General features: G+C 40.2%; 1 protein-coding gene across 1 annotated transcript; it reads left to right on the top strand.

Annotated features, from left to right (window-relative positions):
* Positions 1-1,205: 1,205 nt before the first annotated feature.
* Positions 1,206-2,679, top strand: LOC129730967 (myosin regulatory light chain, smooth muscle). The gene is made up of 3 exons (XM_055690678.1): positions 1,206-1,501; positions 2,118-2,254; positions 2,319-2,679. The coding sequence occupies exons 1-3, from the start codon at positions 1,316-1,318 to the stop codon at positions 2,503-2,505; spliced, it is 510 nt and encodes a 169-aa protein (XP_055546653.1). The 5' UTR covers positions 1,206-1,315; the 3' UTR covers positions 2,506-2,679.
* Positions 2,680-20,935: the final 18,256 nt, after the last annotated feature.

Below are 20,935 nucleotides of genomic sequence, written 5' to 3' on the forward strand. Positions count from 1 at the left end.
TCCGCGTAAACACGCGTAGAATAAGGAGTACATGGGTATTTAATGTTTAAGAGCCTCCCCATCTGGTCTCGAGGTACGATGCTGGCCTAACAAGCCAGTCGTCGTATGTTCGAGTCCCGGCTCGGGAGAAACTGTTAGTGTCAGTAGGATCGTAGCGCTAGCCCCGCAATTGTCCTGTACACTTAACGGTTGGCTGCGAAGTCTGTGTATAGTAAACAGAAGGTCAAGTTCCGAATCGGGATGTAGCACCAAGGCTTTGCTTTGCTTTTTGTGTTATTTAATATTTCTTTAACCTTTAAACGTAATCTATGGATGACCCGTAGTCAATAAATGATGTACAATTTTGAAAAGGTCGGAAATTTTCATCACAATAATGTTTTTGAGGACTTTTGTGTTTGTAAAGTCACTGACAGATGACCCACAGTTTTATAATTAAAAACATGGAGAGTGGGAAGTAAACTTTATAAGACGCATCAAATATGTTATTAGACATAGACATAGACAAATATGATATAAGAAGAAAAAAAGTTCGTAGCGCAATTCTTTCAATTTCATGGTGGTATCGCGGACAGAATGAGCAGGAGCGTAGTTGTGGTGAAGGAGCACTTTATGCCGTTCCATCATGATGTCAACATTCAACCGATCCATTAATGTACAATATTGTTTATTGACCACCACGTTCAAAGTAGTTGATTAATATTATGCCTTGTAAATTCCAATAAATACTGACTAACACTCAAAAGCCAGATGTTGCATAACACCAATACTTAATACTTAAGCCAATACTTGACTTGAATAGTATTTTTTCCCACTAGGAAAAGCAACAGAACACGAAATTTACTTGATTTCATGGTAACCATAATACGGGTAGCAAAGTAGTACAGCAGCAATAACTACAGAACGAGTTGATAACATCATAACGAACAATTTTGTTAACTTACAGCTTATTAAGTTATGATTAAGCGGATTTCGGCTGAATTACTCCCAATTAAAGATTTTATCACACTGATAGTTTTCACTTTCTTTATAAAATTATTGAAATAAAACTCTGTCCGTCTGTCGAGAAAAAAAGTACCCAACTCTATTCCATGCGGATGCACAGGTGCGCGCTCAAACTTGAAACCACACACCGGACCGCGGGCGGTGGCCCTTTAATAGAGAATCTCCGCAAAAAGATCTTCGGCGAAACTATATAAGCGCACTTTGCCGAGAAGCATTCTTTAGTTTGTGTCATTTTTCACCGGTGGAGGAGAAAAAAATTCCAACGTTTTTATTTGCTTCCCTTTCACGTCGTAAGTGAAATCTAGGCTCAAGGATGCCGGACGGAGCGATGGACTTTCTGAAGGACCTCAACCAACCGAAGGTGTACGAGCTGAAGAAGGCCTTCTGTTTGTTCGACCTGGACGGTGATGGCGTTATCAGTGAGCAGGACCTGCGGAATACCTTCCTGACGTTGGGTCTGGATAAATCCGACGGGGAGATTATGAAAATGTTCGATGGCGTAAGTGCGTCTGTGTGTGTGCAGGTATTAGAGCCGAAATTACGCACTGCATTCTGTCCGGGTGGGACGTGATGCGGAAAATCATAATTAAAATCCAATTATGGCATGCTTGGCCTGCTATGAGGGATTCGTGTGAAATTCATACTTTGAAACGTTTGCACTTTGCAAGCAAGCTCGAACCAAGCAGGCGTGCAATGTTTTTGTTGTTGTTCGAACCATCATCGATTGGATTTGTAAAGCGATGTGTGCGCCACCTGCCGGCTATAACGAGACTTTGAATGTAATTTAACACGATAAGTGCCGTTGTGGGAAAACACGATGGAAAATTGAATAAGTTCATATGCAGAACCGGTTTGAACGGAGCTATGAATGCATAATGAAAATTGCAAACTACATGCAGCCCGATACCGGGCTGTTTGTACAGGCAGAGTTTAGACGCAGTCCATTCTGACAATGGAAGTCAACATCGAGTAGTAATAATTCTCCTCAATTGATTAGTGCACTGAGGCTGTGCGAAATCAGAATGAAATGAATTTCTATTAAAACTGTACGAAATATCCTTAAAATTGGTTGAAAAACTAAGAGTGCTAACAAATTTGCAATTTTTCGTTCACAGGTCGTGCAGCCGCTCAATCTGGACGTATTCCTGCTACTCATCCTGCAGAAAGCGAACGGCCTGGCACCGATGGATGTGATGCTGAACGCATTTCGGCATTGGGACAAAGCCAACACCGGTTTCATCGATAAGAACCAGTGAGTAAACTACATTCATCTCGAGTGAAAGTAATTAAACGACACCGGAAGTGCATCTGTTTAGGTTCATGTTCGACATCATGAGCTACGGTGACCGGTTCACACCGGATGATGCCGAACAGGCCCTGGAGGATGCGGCCGTGACCCGAGGGCCCCTGATCAACCGGGACGGCCAGCCGGTGGAGCGGTTTGATTATGTGGACTTTGCAGAGAATATTTCCGGCTTCCAGAAGACAGAGCACAACCAGTGAAGCGCGCTGGCACCAGTCCAACCAGGTCAAATGCAGTTCTCGTTTTCTGTTCGATATGTAGGCAAGTGAGAAAATAGAACCGATTCGATTGTATCTTTGTTGCACTCCGTTTCATCAGATTGTTGGGAAATAAATTTGTAATCGGAAGTGCCGCAATGTGCTTCCTGCTGGTGAAAATGTTTACACTTCTGCCCAACACCGAGCATTTTCTACAACGCGCTTTGAAGAAAGTTCCCATCCAGAACCAAAGTTTTATCGAAACTTTCGATACTACGAAACTGAAGTCGTTACGTATCTGTTCTCTCAAGAGTTTCTTTTACTTCCTCTTTTGTTACCATCTTCAGAAGTACAGCTGGAAGATATAAGATGTAAAAATGAGTCATTTGCCACAAAAGCAGTCAAAGTAAACTTCATTTCCCACGAATAGAGATGGAGAGAGAGAAAAATAGCAACACAATGCAATCGCCCCCTTACTTCGTTGCCCAGACCGAAGTCATTGTTGCATTCAAACACCTCAATTTACTATCTACCAGACAATGCTCCATTTATTTACTAGCTGTCTTTGTCACTCAAAGTTATCTGTGTCTGTCGTGTCATGAGTGGCCTACTATGGATGCTCTGTTCGCCAACGCTGCTTCGTTTTCACTTGATTAGTTCCTTTTTTTTCTTTCGTTTTTCCCCCGATTTACTGCAACTTTTATCGCACGAAAAAAGCACAATAATCTGGTGTCTTACTACCCTCAGTACAACCCCTTGATTTCATACTTGACAATGCATGGTAACACCAACAAAAAGACAGGCGAAACAACGAAACGAAAAGGTTTCATGGTTGCAGCATAAAGGAACCACTTTTGTTCCGGCAAAAAACCTGGTGGATGCTGGTTTTTATATGTTTTTCTTCCCTTGCTAGGTAGCTTGGGGACGGGCACATGTGTAATGAAACGTTGAATAATATACTCGCTACATCTCGAAAGCACCCCGAAGCGAAAATGAAACCTGCAAAAGGACTCTTAGTCGCAGTCAATCAAGGTTGCCGTTTTGTTTGTGTTTGTGGCGAAAGAGTGTCTGCCTTTTTGTTTTTTTTTTTTTTCATTAAATTGAAAACCATTATGACATTTTCAGATGGTTACACTTTGTTTGTTTTTAGCCTTTCTTTTGTTGAACAGAACAGAAAATAATTACTACTAGAGCTGTAAACATTTTCAAATTGTTTATATAGTTCGAACAATAACCATCTCAAAATTATGAATAAAAAGGCTTTGAAAATCCAATTTTCAATATCAATATTTTCAAAATTTATGATTATTGACGGTTTTAACGTTGCCGAAACTTTTTTCAATTCATCTGTTTTACTTCCAATATTTTTCATTGTTTGATTGGCTTTTTTATTTCCTTGATTTTTTCAAAAATTTTAAATTTTCTTCATAATGTATCAAAGTCAAAGTCGAATTTAGTGAAATTGTCAATAGTGGTTTCTGTTCAGTCCTTTTAAACTGCTTGACTGTGTGCTCCAGAATCTAGAGTATCTATCGCCCAGATTCTCAGTCACCTTCTTTTGCTGCCTTGAACTGAGAAAAATTTTGAATAGCGCACTAATCTTTCATTCAACTGATGAGACACCGAAAACAAATGGACTGCTGTTATTTAAAAAATTGCTAGCTGTCACTCAACGACGTTTCGTTTCCATATACAACAATATCGAACGCTTAGCCTTGGGGTTAATAGCGGTCTCGATTAGCTAGATTAGTTGAGAGAATTCGTTATCGATACTGTTTTTTGGCACCTTTTGCATGTGTAGGATAAGTACAACGATACACCGTGACCCAGTGCTGAGTCGAGAGAATTTCCAGCTCGAAAAGATCCTCGACTCGATCGGGAATCGAGCCCGATATCACAACCGTGTGAGCAGAGAGCTAGCCGACCGACATCGCTAACCACAGAGCCACGGAGCCAGGTTTCGTTTCCATCCTTCCAGTGCAAAAAAGCTACCTCACCGCGCGACTACTTTTTGTTCAAACCGTTACACCATGTATCTATAAATCATGGGCTGAATATCATTATAGTAGGGGAACTGCTCCATTATTCATCTCATTAAGCCGATATTCACGAAGAATGCACGGGATAAACACCAAACTTTCACAAAATCATTGAACAAATACACAAAATACACAAAATACGCTTATGTGCTCTTGTAGAATTAAAGAAAACAGATGAAAATACATACATGTGAAATTTAGGAATTGTAGAAATTTATCTAATACATTTCTGCTTATTAAAGCTTGTTTTTGGAAATTTTAGGTGAACATTTCAAAGATTAAAGTGTTCTTAGTGTAGTGAGTGATTTTGTTTAGTGATTAAAATAAGAGGTGGTCCGCTAGTGATGAAAGAAACTTTGGTTGGCTGCTGAACGAGTCCCGTTGTAGCCGTACAGAACGATGCGCGGATTTTGTTTTCTGAGGTAGGTGATTTAATCAAATGAGTTTTCGAGTGCAGATGCCCGACTATAATATCAAATTTAGAGCTTTTAAGTGAGTTTTTGAAGATTCTATTTTATGAGAAATCTAAAGTGAACTAAGAAGAATCCATTCCATGGATTAGCAGATTGGTTGAGTTAGAAAATATGCGTTTTTTCCTGTTTTCAATTGTGTCTTCGTGTTGTATGGGATGAATATAAGGGCCGAGATGAATAATGGAGCAGTTCCCCTATTTATAAAGAACCGAACAGAATAAAGCGTGATCTTATACTCAGCAAATGAACCATGTTTCGCGATGCACTTAGCTTACATCGTTGACAATTTGCTGTCTTATGCTAACGAACTTTTTATTCTTCCGCACCTCCACAATTTTAATTGAGATGCATTGTCATCACTTTCCTCTACTAATGCAGTGCTGCTAGAACGAAGGTTTGAAAACTCAACATTCGTGAAATGTCAAAAAAATATTCAACATTCTTGGAATTATTAATTTTTAATCAAAAAGTAACAGTAAATTAAATACTCATAGCTCTACCAGTCTTTGGATACAAAGTACTTTGAAGAAGAAATAGAAAAAAAATGTATGATCTGGTTCGAGGAATAACCACTATTTTCTTCCGTCTACTTATAACACTTGACACTTAAGTTTCGACCATTTGATGATTTTTGGTTCTCACTTTCTTGCTTTTCTCTTACCTTTTGGATTACCTCTTGGATTTGCTATTATTTTTATACTATTGTATTTTTCTAAAAACTCTGTAGACTTTCCACATGCGAATTTTAACTTGTTATTATTTGAATCAGGACATAAGAACTGTGTTAGAGCCATAATGAGGAGCCGAACCCTATTTGCTGCAATCGCGAGCGAGAGTGTTTTCGCCCTGCATCGATGACGTCAGAATCCACATTTTTTTATCTCTCTCTTCAGGCGATTCAACTTTCTTTGTTTTTTTTTTTTTTTTTTTTTAAGGGGAGATTTGTTAGTAGCTTAAGTATTTATGATAAATATTAGTAAATAATGAGTATGTGTGTCCAATCACAAATGGTGACTTCTCAACACTGTTAGAAATTTGAAATTTTAATTGTTAGGATTTGTTTGCTTTCACAATAAGGACTTATCATTCGTAGGGATTTAAACCTACTTGTCAGAAAAGGGGAAGTAAACTTACAACTAACTTAATTGCTAACTTATTGGCTATAAAGAGAGCTTATCGTAGCAATTGAGGATTGCAACGATTTTTGTCGAAAATTGTTAATAATTTTATTTGACATAGCTTCTAATGGTTCAACACCAGTAAGTCTATGTAATTCGAGTGTACCAAACCAAGGAGGACGCTTCAAAATCATTTTCAGAATTTTATTCTGAATCCTTTGGAGCGTTTTCTTACTTGTTGAACAGCAACTTGACCAGATCGGTACAGCATAAAGCATTGCTGGTCTAAAAATTTGTTTGTAAATCAAAAGTTTGTTCTTTAAACAAAGTTTAGAATTCCTGTTAATGAGAGGATATAAACATCTCGTATATTTGATGCACTTGGCTTGTATACTCTCAATGTGCTCTTTGAAAATAAGTTTTTTATCATAAATTAGTCCCAAGTACTTAACCTTGTCGGACCAACTTAAAATAACCCCATTCATCTTGACAACGTGATTATTGTTTGGCTTGAGGAAAGACGCCCTAGGCTTATGCGGAAAAATTATCATTTGAGTTTTAGAAGCATTGGGAGAGATTTTCCACTTTTGCAAGTAGGAAGAAAAAATATCTAAACTTTTCTGCAATCGACTGCATATGACACGAAGGCTTTTTCCTTTTACGGAAATGCTTGTGTCATCGCAGAACAATGACTTTGTGCATCCTGGAGGCAAATCAGGAAGATCTGAAGTGAATATGTTGTACAGGACTGGACCCAAGACTGAACCTTGAGGTACACCTGCTCTGACAGGAAATCTATCAGATTTTGAATTCTGATAGACAACCTGCAGAGTTCGATCAGTAAGATAATTTTTTAAAATTTTGATTAGGAAAATCGGAAAATTAAAAGTTTGCAATTTCGCAATCAAACCTTTATGCCAAACACTGTCGAATGCTTTTTCTATGTCTAAAAGAGCAGCTCCAGTGGAATAACCTTCAGATTTGTTAGCTCGTATCATATTAGTAACTCTGAGCAATTGATGAGTAGTGGAATGCCCATGGCGAAATCCAAACTGTTCATTTGCAAAAATTGAATTTTCGTTGATGTGTGACATCATTCTGTTAAGAATAATTCTCTCAAACAGTTTACTTATTGAAGAAAGCAAACTGATTGGTCGGTAACTTGAAACTTCAGCTGGATTCTTATCCGGCTTTAAAATTGGAGTAATTTTTGCATTTTTCCATAATTTGGGAAAATATGCAATTTTGAAGCAGCAATTGAAAATTTTCACTAAAAATTCCATTGTGCTCTCAGGGAGATGTTTGATTAGTATATTAAAGATTCCATCGTCGCCAGGTGCTTTCATATTTTTGAAATTTTTAATAATTGATTTAATCTCATTCAAGTTAGTTTCAATTATTTCTGCAGGTAAAATATTCTGGGAAGAAATTAAATCAAATTGACGTGTGACTTCATTTTCAATTGGACTCACAAAATTCAAATTTGAGTTATGAACACTCTCAAACTGCTGAGCAAGTCTTTGAGCCTTTTGTTCATTGGATACAAGAAAACGTTCACCATCTTTTAAAACTGGAATAGGCTTTGAAGGTTTCTTAAGAATCTTCGACAGCTTCCAAAATGGTTTTGAATATGGTTTCAATTTTTCAACTTTAGTCTCAAAATTTTGATTTCTCAGAAGAGTAAATCTATGTTTAATCTCTTTCTGTAAATCTTTATAAATAGTTTTAAAAACAGGGTCACGAGAACGTTGATATTGACGTCTGCGGACATTTTTCAAACGAATTAGAAGTTGAAGATTTTCGTCAATTATTGGTGAATCAAATTTCACTTGAGCCTTTGGAACAGAATAATTTCTGGCATCAACAATTGCACATTTTAATGCGTCCAAAGCGGAATCAATATTCACTTCGTTTTGCAAATCAAGCTCATTATTGAAATTTCTCTCAATATGAGTTTTGTATCTTTCCCAATTAGCCTTGTTATAATTAAAAACAGAGCTCATAGGGTTTAAAACTGATTCATGTGATAAAGAGAAAGTTATTGGAAGATGATCAGAATCAAAGTCAGCATGTGTGATCAAATCACTACATACATGACTTTGATCTGTAAGCACCAAATCAATTGTTGAAGGGTTTCTTACAGAAGAAAAGCATGTAGGACTATTCGGAGACAAAATAGAATAGTATCCTGAAGAACAATCGTTGAATAAAATTTTGCCATTGGAATTACTTTGAGAATTATTCCATGAACGATGTTTAGCGTTAAAATCGCCGATTATGAAAAATTTCGAACGATTTCTGGTGAGTTTTTGTAAATCACCTTTAAAATAATTTTTGAGCTCGCGTGTGCATTGAAATGGTAAATATGCTGCGGCAATAAATAAAATCCCAAGTTCAGTTTGAACTTCAATTCCCAAAGTTTCAATAACTTTCGTCTCAAGATGGGGAAGAGCACGATGTTTGATTCGGCGATGAATAACAATTGCAACTCCACCGCCGGAACCCTGAATCCTATCGTATCTATGAACCACGTAATTGGGATCATATTTTAATTTTATGTTAGGTTTCAAAAATGTTTCAGTAATAATTGCAATATGCACATTATTTACTGTTAAAAAATTAAAAAGCTCATTCTCATTGGCCTTCAATGAGCGAGCATTCCAATTTAATATTTTAATTGTTTTATTTAAAATCATTGCTAAATTTTAAATTAGAAACAATTTTAATAGTAAAATTTGTGCCTATTTGAATGGCTTCAAACATTGATTTTGCCTGCAACATGGCGTTCATAAGATCGAACATTGCCTGTTGCAAAAAAGAAAGTTTACCTGCCGTAATAGGCCCCAGGCAGTTGACATTAGAAAAAATATTTTCGGTAGCAATATTAGCTGGAGTGATAGGTGTACAATTATTTTCTAGCGTGTTTTGTTTACCCATATTAACGGTCATTTTCGAACTACCAACACTAGGCGGTATAATGTTCGAACTACCTGTAACCTGTGCATAAGTTAAACGGGTATGCAAAGGAGTAGGTAAACTATGTGTCACTGGTACGCTTGGAGAATTTTGTTTTGAAGTTGGTTTTAATTGAGAAATTGAATTTTGTTTACCTTGCCTTGCCTTAACAATTGCTAAACGGACTGGGCATTGATAAAAATTTGACATATGGTTGCCGTTACAATTCGCACAGCGAAAATTTTTACTCTCTTTCACAGGACATGTGTCCTTTTTGTGAGAAGAGTCTCCACAATTAAGACATTTTTGGTCCATGTTACAGAATTTGGAACCATGGCCATAACGTTGGCAAGTACGGCATTGGGTGATATGCTTTTCACCTCCGCCATACTTCCTATAAATTTCCCACTTTACACGCACATTATACAAAGCATGTGCTTTTTCAAAAAATTTTAAGTTGTTAACCTCATTGCGGTTAAAATGAATTAAATAATTAACAAGGGAAATTCCAGTTCTCTGACTGTTTTCGCCTCGTGATTTTTGTTTCATTAGAATTACTTGGGTAGGGGCTATGCCAAGTAATTCTGTTAAAGTAAGTTTGATCTCATCAACGGTTTGATCGTTGGTGAGACCTTTCAAGACAACCTTGAACGGCTTGGCGTTCTTGGTGTCATATGTAAAAAATTTGTACATCTTGTCAGTTAAATACTGGACAAGACGATCACGACCCTTTACTGAGTCGGCTAATAAGCGGCATTCACCTCTACGGCCAATTTGATAGGTAACTTTAACGTCAGAAACAAACGTTGAAAGTTCCTTTTTGAATATATTAAATTCAGAAGAAATAGTTACCACAATAGGTGGAACTTTCTCCTTTTTTAAAAATTTTATATTTTGTATAGTTTCATTATTAATAACTTCCATTTCACCAGCTTCTTGCTCAGGTAAAATATCAAAAGGATTGTCACTACAGACACTCGATGTGTCAGAAAGAGATGCCTCTCTTTTCCTCCCCGCAGCGATGCGAGGTTTCTTTTTCCGTCCAGCCATTTCAGGTGATACGAAAAAAGTTAAAACAAATGTTAAATTCAAAAGTAGGTAGTCTTGAGAAAGACTGATGGGAAATAACTTTCAGGTAGTCTTTAAAAGACACACTGACAAAACACAAACTTTGAAGCTATAGGCAGTCAAAGACCAGTCCACAAGCAACCGAAAAAACGTCTGACCTGTAGGACAGTTCAAGACGCACTGGAACTTTCTTTGTTTAACTCCCTATAAGAACCCCACATTGTACATCGAAAGACAGCTAGAATTAAATTTTGTTAGAAGTAACCACGCACGCTTTATTTCATTCCGCTTCTAGAAATTCCCTGATAGTGTGTCCGGCCAAGTAACAATTCTATAGCTACTTGGTTTTCTAACGGTTTTATCACAGCAATGAATATAACCAACGGATTTATGGCGGTTAAACCTGCTGCCAAAAATAGCAAGTTGTAATGAACACTGATAGCTGTCAATAAAACTTCCAATAAAACCGGCAAGAGTCAATGCGATTTTGCTTTATTATTGGTTTTATTATTACTATCTATCGCCCCTTAAAACCACTCTAGCTTGCTGTCATATAACATAGAAACCAGTTTTATTGCGGTCATTCAAATGCCCAGTTTTAACCTGTCAAACTTGTAAACAAATATATGCAGGCAATGATATACATACAGGTGAGACAAAAGCAGCTGAGTTGGTTTAGTGTGATGCAGAATTCTGTCGCAGTCTCCGTAAGATGTGTGTAAAATGCTTTAGAGCATCTTGCAGCGCATTTGTGAACATTGATGACGTAGAACTCCAAAAATCTAATAAAGTAACACAGCAAACTTAGTACTTTTCGGTAGTATTTTTTAAATTTAATCGCCAGTTTGTCTTGTTTTGGTTGAAAATAATTTCCTATGTCGTTAAATTATGCGTCCTTAAAAATAAGGTAGGGGCAAGACACTATTGATATATTTCGAAATATATTCAATATTCAATTAAACTAAGTATGTATCGTTGCATTTTTCGTGCACCTCTCTATTTATATCAAAATTTGTCGATTCCTCATTATCGTCGGTGTGATGTCAGATTTTTCATAAAAATAAAGTTGTCTAGGCCTCAGGGATTCACCATATTTTTCTCTAATAATGCAGGCATCCAACCTTTGCCGCACCTTACAACATATATATCATTGAACTAGGCTTATTGCGGCTACGATTAATGCCAACTAATTACCAACCGCGCCATATTGATATTTTTGAAACTTTTTATAATTTTGAAACGAAAATCGAATCGTCGTCTGACCAACAAATAAATTGAATATCCAAAGTTGATTTTGATCTATCTCTGTATTGAAGAACACGGCTAGATTTTTTTTCTGAAAAACTGAGCTGAAACAATCCAATTCATTTTTGCTAACAATGAGATCATTTTTGTAAGCCCGTACTATTTTGATGCGCATAAATTTTAAGCGCCTATGATCTCAAAATGCACGACAAAATTTTAGCGCATATGCTTGAGAGCTACAAAACCTACCAAAAACCCCTCCTTATTCCTTATCTTTCTACAATATCACCATCAAATAAAATCGATTGCACGATGATAACCAACACAGGTGAAACATTTCTCCCGCGACGAAAGATTTCCTTATTAAAAAAAGTGGCGTGATGTTCTGGTGTGTGTGCAGGAACGGCACAACAAATCAACTTATTACGGTTGCTGTCAAGCAATGAAAAGTTGATTTGGACTTATTGTGGCAAGTAGCAGAGCGCAATAATGCAACCAAACTTATTGCGCTCTTAAAGAGGTAATGCCAGTTGCTTACAGTATGCGGTACTCTTTCCATGTGGTTTTAAAGCAGTTTTATTGCCATTCTTATAATTGATTCAATAAGCTTGGCAAGGGTGGGCCACCAGGCTGTGAAGCAAACTTATAGCGGTTATCAGGAGGTTCTGATAGTATTTTTAGTTTTAACAGCAATTTTGCGAAATTGGTCATTGGTGATTTTCGCGCGATTTTTGGACCTCACGCTAACATATGGTCCTTCGAGCCGGATAGCGAACGTTTCGCCGCGAACCGCGTGCTCTGTGATTGCTAGTGCCCATAAATTGGCCCCCATTTTCGAGTCGAACAACCAAGCGCATCGGTTGTGTTTATCGGTCGTCTCGATATATTCCAAAAAGTAATCGAACAAAAGGCATCGCTTGCCCGGTCCCGGTCTAACGAGTGCTGTGCAGTGCCAAATAATTCCGCTTTGAAGGTCATCCGCTATTGTTTGCTTTGTTGCTGCGTAGCTGAACCGCCGCTGCTGAACCGATCGTTTCGGTGTTTAGCTGTGTTGAAGACAACCAGAGCTACAAACAAAGAAGAAAGTGTAAATCCGCACAGCTGCCGGCTGCCGGCTGCTGCACCCAACGATTACGTGACCACATTGTCGAAGACAACTTGAGCATCGCTCGAAATCAAGAAAAGGTACGTGTTTCTTGTCGGTGTTAGGGCGCTAGCCTTAGCACAATGGAAGTCGATCCTCCGACACCGAACCCTCCTGACCCTGTCCCTCCTGCTCCTTCCCCCGCTGTTCACTCTTCAGTTCCCCCTCGTGCCAGGCTCTACCTTGACGAAACAGCAGGTTTACGTTTCGTTGTATATTTCCGGCCAAAAGCAGGACCTAAGTCGAAATCCCTGAACATATTACAAATTTCGAAAGACCTGACGTCACGCTTCAAGGCCGTGACTGAAATAATCAAGGTCAGACCAAACAAGCTCCGTGTTGTGGTCAATGACCTGAAACAGGCCAACGATATAGCTTGTTTCGAGCTCTTTACTCGGGAGTATCGCGTATACATACCGGCCCGAGACGTGGAGATCGACGGCGTCGTGACCGATCCGAGTTTGTCCGTCGAGTGCCTCTTGAAGGATGCTGTAGGCTGTTTTAAAAACAGCAGCCTTCCTGAGGTTAAGGTATTAGAGGTTAAACAACTGCGATCTGTGTCGCTCGTCGGCGACAAAAAAGTATACACTCCGTCAGACTCGTTTCGTGTCACGTTCGCCGGGTCTGCATTGCCGAGCCACGTCTTGATCTACCGGGTTCGTCTTCCTGTGCGCTTATTTGTGCCCCGTTTAATGAACTGCACCAATTGCAAGCAGTTAGGTCACACAGCCGCCTACTGTTGCAATAAGGCACGGTGCGGTAAGTGTGGAGAGAACCATGCCGACGATTCCTGTAGTGCGAATGCTGAAAAATGTATCCACTGCGGGGAGAATCAGCATGAGCTCTCCACATGCGCGGTGTACATGCAGCGCAAGGATAAATTAAAACGGTCTCTCAAAGAGCGTTCAAAGCGTTCTTACGCTGATATGCTCAAGAAGACCACGACCACTTCTACCATAACAGCGAACCCCTTTGATCTGTTGTATTCAGATGAAACCGACTCTGACAAACCACTAGAGGGAACTTCTTTTGCCAATCTTGGGGAGTCTAGAAAGAGGAAAAATCTTTCCTCCCCTAAGCTTCCCAGAAATGGTCCTAAGATTTCCCAAAGTGGAAAGAACAGTACAACCAAAACTAAAGGTGCTACGGAAAAACCGAAGCAAACCCCTCCTGGGCTTGGTAATTTAAAGTCTCAGAAGGAGTTCCCAGCACTTCCAGGAACATCTAAAAACCCAGTTGCTCCATTTGCACATCCAGTTGACAAAACAAATGCTGGATTGGTGAATTTTTCTAATATTGTGGACTGGATTTTCGAAAATTTCAATATACCTGATCCAATTAAAAACTTTCTTACAGCGCTCCTCCCAACAGTTAGATCATTTTTGAAGCAGTTGACTGCCCAATGGCCCCTCCTTGCAGCGATTGTATCCTTCGATGCCTAATTCAACTGCGTATATGAAGGATTCTATCTCTGTCTTACAGTGGAATTGTAGAAGTATTCTACCAAAAATTGATTCGTTTAAAGTTTTGATAAAAAAAACAAATGCGATGCATTTTCCCTTTGTGAAACTTGGCTTACTTCAAATATTGATCTCAACTTCCATGATTTTAATATTATTCGCCTTGATCGAGACACCCCATATGGAGGAGTACTTTTAGGGATTAAAAAGTGCTATTCTTTCTATCGTATTAACCTCCCCTCGATTCCAGGCATCGAAGTTGTCGCATGTCAAATGACAATACAAGGTAAAGAGCTTTGTATTGCCTTAATATATATTCCTCCCAGAGCACAGGTTGGGCAACGGCTGCTCTTTGATTTAATAGAATTTCTTCCCTCACCACGTTTGATTTTGGGAGACTTCAACTCTCATGGCGTGGCGTGGGGTTCCCCTTACAATGATAACCGCTCCTCTTTAATCTATAACCTTTGCGATGACTTCGACATGACTATTTTAATCAACGGCGAAATGACACGTATCCCGAAACCTCCAGCGCGCCCAAGCGCTTTGGATCTATCCTTATGTTCGACGTCGCTACGGTTGGATTGCACATGGAAGGTAATCCTCGATCCTCACGGTAGCGACCATCTGCCTATTCTTATTTCAATTACAAACGGTTCAACTCGCATGCGACCAATTGACATTCCGTATGACCTCACACGGAATGTCGATTGGAAGTTATACGAGGAAATGATTTCAAAAGCGGTCGAGTCGATTCAACATCATCCACCACTTGAAGAATACAACCTCCTCGCGGGTTTGATTCTCGACGCCGCGTTGCAAGCCCAAACGAAGAAATATCTCGGCGTAACGATCAAAGAACGGCCTCCCACTCCGTGGTGGGACCAAGAGTGCTCCGATGTCTACACGCAAAGATCCGACGCGTTTTTGGCCTACCAGAAGGGAGGTATACCCGACGACTATATACGGTATTCGGAGCTTAATACCAAGCTTAAAAGCCTGGCTAAAGCAAAGAAACGCGGATATTGGCGTCGGTTCGTGAACGAGACGTCGAGGGAGACATCGATGAGCACTCTTTGGAACACAGCTCGAAGAGTGCGGAATCGCGTAACGGTCAACGAAAGCGAGGTATCGTCAAGTCGGTGGATATTTGATTTTGCCAGGAAAGTATGTCCGGACTCTGTTCCTGAGCAAAATATTGTTCGCGATGCGGGCCACGACGCGATTGAATCACCTTTTACGATGGCAGAATTTTCAGTTGCCCTCCTGTCCTGTAACAATAACGCGCCTGGGTTAGATAGAATCAAATTCAACTTGTTGAAGAATCTACCCGGCAATGCCAAGAGGCGCTTGTTGAACTTGTTCAATAAGTTCCTGGAGCAAAACATTGTACCGCAGGATTGGAGGCAAGTGAAGGTGATCGCCATCCAAAAACCAGGGAAACCAGCTTCTGATCACAACTCTTATAGGCCGATTGCAATGCTATCCTGTATCCGGAAATTGATGGAAAAAATGATACTCCGTCGTTTAGACCATTGGGTCGAATCAAATGGTCTACTATCAGATACTCAATTTGGCTTCCGCCGTGCCAAAGGGACGAATGATTGTCTTGCGTTGCTTTCAACAGATATCCAGCTGGCGTATGCTCGCAAACAACAAATGGCGTCTGCGTTCTTGGACATTAAGGGGGCTTTTGATTCCGTTTCTATTGACATTCTTTCGGGTAAACTTCACCGACAAGGATTTTCTCCAATTTTGAACAATTTTTTGCACAATTTGTTGTCCGAAAAGCACATGCATTTTACGCATGGCGATTTGGCAACTTTTCGCATTAGCTACATGGGTCTTCCCCAGGGCTCATGTTTAAACCCCCTTCTTTACAACTTTTATGTAAATGACATCGACGAATGTCTGGCAAATTCATGCACGATAAGACAACTTGCAGACGACAGTGTAATCTCTGTTACAGGAGCCAAAGCTGCCGATTTGCAAGGACCATTGCAAGATACCTTGGACAATTTGTCTGCTTGGGCTTTACAGCTAGGTATCGAATTCTCTCCGGAGAAGACTGAGATAGTAGTTTTTTCTAGGAAGCATGAACCTGCTCAGCTTCAAACACAGTTAATGGGTAAAACGATTTCTCAGGTTTTAGTACACAAATATCTTGGTGTCTGGTTCGACTCTATAGGCACCTGGGGTTGTCACGTGAGGTATCTGATGAAAAAATGTCAACAAAGAGTGGATTTTCTTCGTACAATAACCGGACAATGGTGGGGAGCCCACCCAGGAGACCTTATAAGGCTTTACCAAACAACGATATTGTCTGTAATTGAATACGGGTGTTTCTGCTTCCGCTTCGCAGCAAACACACATTTGATCAAACTGGAGCGAATACAATATCGTTGTTTGCGTATCGCTTTAGGATGCATGCAGTCGACCCATACGATGAGTCTGGAGGTCTTAGCTGGAGTTCTACCATTGAAAAACCGCTTTTGGAGCCTCTCTTCTCGTATTCTTATTAAATGTGAGGTCTTGAACCGTCCTGTGATTGATAATTTTGAAAGGTTAATCGAACTCAATTCTCAAACCCGTTTTATGACATTGTATTTCAATCACATGTCTCAGAATATTAACCCTTCTCCGAACATTCCAAATCGTGTCAACTTATTAAATACTTCTGATTCTACTGTGTTCTTCGATACATCCATGATAGAAGAAATTCGTGGAATCCCGGATCATTTACGCGTGCAGCAGATCCCTAAAATTTTTTCCAATAAATATCGAAACATCAACTGCGACAATATGTTCTACACTGACGGATCACTTCTGGATGGGTCCACTGGCTTCGGTATCTTCAATAACAATTTAACCGTCTCCCATAAGCTCGATAATCCTGCTTCTGTTTACGTCGCAGAATTAGCTGCAATTCAGTACACCCTAGGGATTATCGAAAAAATGCCCACGGACCATTATTTCATCTTTACGGACAGTCTCAGTTCCATTGAGGCTCTCCGATCGATGAAAGATGTTAAGCACTCTCCGTATTTCCTGGGGAAAATACGGGAACATCTGAGTGCTTTATCCGAAAAATCTACTCAGATTACCTTAGCGTGGGTCCCTTCTCACTGCTCGATACCGGGTAATGAGAAAGCGGACTCTTTGGCTAAGGTGGGCGCAACAAACGGTGATATTTATGAAAGACCAATTGCCTTTAATGAATTTTTCGCATTCGTACGTCAGAATACGATCATCAGTTGGCAAAATTCTTGGACCAAGGGGGAACTGGGAAGGTGGTTACATTCCATAATCCCCAAGGTATCGACGAACCCGTGGTTCAAGGGGTTGGATGTAGGTCGGGATTTCATTTGCGTGATGTCTCGGCTTATGTCCAATCACTATAGATTTGACGCGCATCTCCGTCGTGTTGGGCTCGGGGAGAGTGGTATCTGTGCCTGTGGTGAAGGTTATCACGACATAGAGCACGTTGTTTGGTCATGCCCTGTACACCGTGACGCCAGGTCTAAATTAATAGCTTCCCTGCAGGCCGAAAGTAGGCAGCCGGCTGTTCCTGTTCGTGATGTCTTGGCGAGCCGTGACCTATCCTACATGTCCCTTATATACGTTTTCCTGAAATCCATCCACGCCCCAGTTTAGTCCTATCCCCTTCCGCCTACATCCAACCAAACGACAAGAACACGTTAAGACCCCGGATCCGGAAACAGCAATCAGACCCGCACGATACTCTCAAGGCCCGATGGAAACAACCCAATATGCCAGTCCGTAATATCTTGGCCCAGCAGCGGAACAAATTTTATATCCTGCTTACCTATGGCAATGAAAACCATCAAACAGCAAACCTGTGCTTTTAATGCAAAATATTCTAGCTTTAAGTTAGATTTAGTTTCAGCTCGTAGTCGGCAGCGAGGATAAAAAATTTGCTTTTAGTTATTAAGATACTTTAGAAAGTAAGCTACCAGATATAGTTGGCGCCGTTAAACATTGAATTGTATTTGTGCCGTGTCAAATAAACTATAGATGAAAAAAAAAAGCCTGCAAACATCGTCGATTGGCCTTTTTCCGGATCAATTCATCTGGCTGATCCACTATTTCATCCTCCTGGCGAGGTAGAAGTGCTACTGGGAATAGAACTCTTTTTTCAACTGCTTGAGTCTGGTAAAATCACCCTCAGTACCGACGGCACTCTACCTACACTACAAAACACTAAACTCGGCTGGGTAGTAGCCGGCCGTTATTACGAGGCCAATAATTCGTATGGCGCTCACACTCCGACCTGTCTCCTTGCCTCGACCGAGGATACTCTCTCTCAGCAGTTACGTAAGTTTTGGGAGTTTGAAGAGTATCTCCCAGCATCTAATCATCTTACCGAAGAAGAGCAACTTTGTGAAAAACATTTCTCTGATCATACTATACGAGATGAGTCAGGAAAGTTTGTCGTTCGTCTCCCGTTTTTACGCGATCCCACCCAACTAGGTGAGTCGAAGCAGATTGCAGAAAAAAGGCTTCGCTACTTAGAGAAAAAACTCGATCGTAACCAACAATTAAAAGATGAGTACCATGCGTTCATCCGCGAATATATCGATCTTGGGCATATGTCACTCGTTACTGATACCAACACAGATAGCAAATCGGTTTATCTCCCACATCATTGCGTGCTCAAAACAACCAGTTCGACCACCAAATGTCGAGTCGTTTTTGATGCCTCGGCAAAGACGACGAGTGGTCTCTCATTGAACGATGTGCTCATGTGCGGTCCTGTTTTGCAAGATTCTCTGATCAATATTTTAATTCGATTTCGCTTTCCACTAGGGAACCTGTATATTAAAGAAATGACAAGACACTTACCGTTAAGGCAACTGTCAACATCAAAACGGATAACGGCAATGCAAAATTATACAACTCGCCCGTTTTGATGTTGAAAGTTGCCTTAACGGTGAGTGTCTCGGCGTCTCTCTGGTGTATAGGCTGACTACTTTCCACCGATCGTTCTCGCAAGCGATGCAAAACAAATGTATCGAATGATATGGCTGAACGAGCTTGATCGTGATTTGCTCAATGTCTTGTGGAGATGGACTAATCAGGAATGCATTGAGGAATATCGTCTAAATACCGTCACCTTCGAGACAAAAATCATATTTGGCTACAAAACGTGTGCAGCAGCTTCTAGAGTCGTTTCGGAATCAATATCCGGTAGCTGTAGAGGAAGCGGAAAAGGGCATTTATGTCGATGACATTCTGACTGGTGCTTAATCAGAGGCAGAAGCAAAAAAGTTACGGCTGCAGCTGACTGAAATCTTTGCCTCCGGTGGATTTCATCTCCGGAAGTGGGCGTCCAACAGCGCAGAAGTTTTAGAGGGGGTTCCTAACGCCGATTTGGAAGTTAAAATTCCCATTGATGAGAATCCAAACAGCACCATCAAGGCTCTCGGAATACAGTGGCAGCCGTGCAGCGACGAGTTCCATTTTTCATACCAGCCAACCGAGATCCTTCAGCCCACAAAGCGAATCATTTTATCGCAAATTGCCAGCTTTTTCGACCCGCTTGGCCTACTATCACCAATTGTAGTCACGGCAAAGCTGGTAATGCAGCGAATGTGGGAGCTGAAGGTGGCTTGGGATGCGACTCCCCCCGGTGAGTTGACCAAAGGTTGGTTAGTTTTGGTGCAAAAGCTTTCGCTTCTCAATTCTTTTCAGATTCCGCGAAGGGTAATCGACTTGCGAAATTGGTCTCGTTTCCACCTGCACGGCTACTGCGATGCATCCGACGTAGCAATGGGTGCTTGCATATAGATCCGAGCCGTAAGCGATGACAACAGAACTTCGTCCAATCTTCTCTGTTCCAAATCGAAACTGGCACCAATAGGCAACAACAGAATGACCATACCCCGATTGGAATTACGTGCAGCAGCCATTCTCGCACGACTGATATCAAATATGAGAGAAGCTCTTTCTTCTACTGCTTTCCACGAGATTCGAACCTTCTCCGATTCCAAAGTTGTTTTAGCATGGCTGGCTGGAGGTGCTGCAAGATGGAAGACCTTCGTGGCGAATCAAAAAATCAAAAAAGTTGATTTCTTATTGAACCAATTCTATATGCTGATATGTTTTATACATGTTTGAGACGTACTGTAATGATATTATCAACCTCGTAAGTTCACCCATTCGATTATGAAACGCATCTACTGAGAAGTGGTTTCAACTATTCGTAAGATACGTTATTTTTGAAAAATTCTCATAATTTTCAAATTAATTTTTTAATATACTCTATATCTTTTCAAGTTAAAACCAATATGGCAACGGTAGAGGCATGTAAGGACATCTTCAGCGGTGGTCTATTTTTGAAACAACTTGATACTAGATTTACACCAGCGAAACCTGAATAGAACCAGCTAATATAGACCAACTTTTCGTTCTCCACACCGGTGTTGTATATCTTGTTGTTTCAAACCGCTGACATCTGTCACACTGTCAACAATTCAATACCCCATGCTATCAGTTAATGAGACTTGTTATATTAAAAAACACTCAATATTTAATAAACGGAAATTCGATAATTTTTACGCACATTAAACGATTACTTTGGCAAGACACTTTATATCCACAAGACTTCATGGATTCGACGGTTTGACCCGAGCGTCAGTGACATTTCTCAGCATGGATTGGTGTGATCGAATGCTACAAATAGGGTTCAGAGGATAGCGAAAAATATTTGATCGCGTAGGTGTTCATCTTCCGTTTTCGTCTCGTCAATCTTTCAAAATCTTGCAGTTCCTAAAACTTGGTTTGGGTTTTGAGGATATTGGGTTGCATTGCGCAGCTTGATTCGAACAATTTTCGATATTTTCGAGTAGGTCACATACTGCCAGTTATGCTTCAAGCTTAAAAGGAGCAGTCATTGTCATTTGTCCTGCGG

This window comes from Wyeomyia smithii, chromosome 1 (assembly GCF_029784165.1).
Source record: "Wyeomyia smithii strain HCP4-BCI-WySm-NY-G18 chromosome 1, ASM2978416v1, whole genome shotgun sequence".
In the NCBI taxonomy this organism is placed as follows: Eukaryota; Metazoa; Arthropoda; class Insecta; order Diptera; family Culicidae; genus Wyeomyia; species Wyeomyia smithii.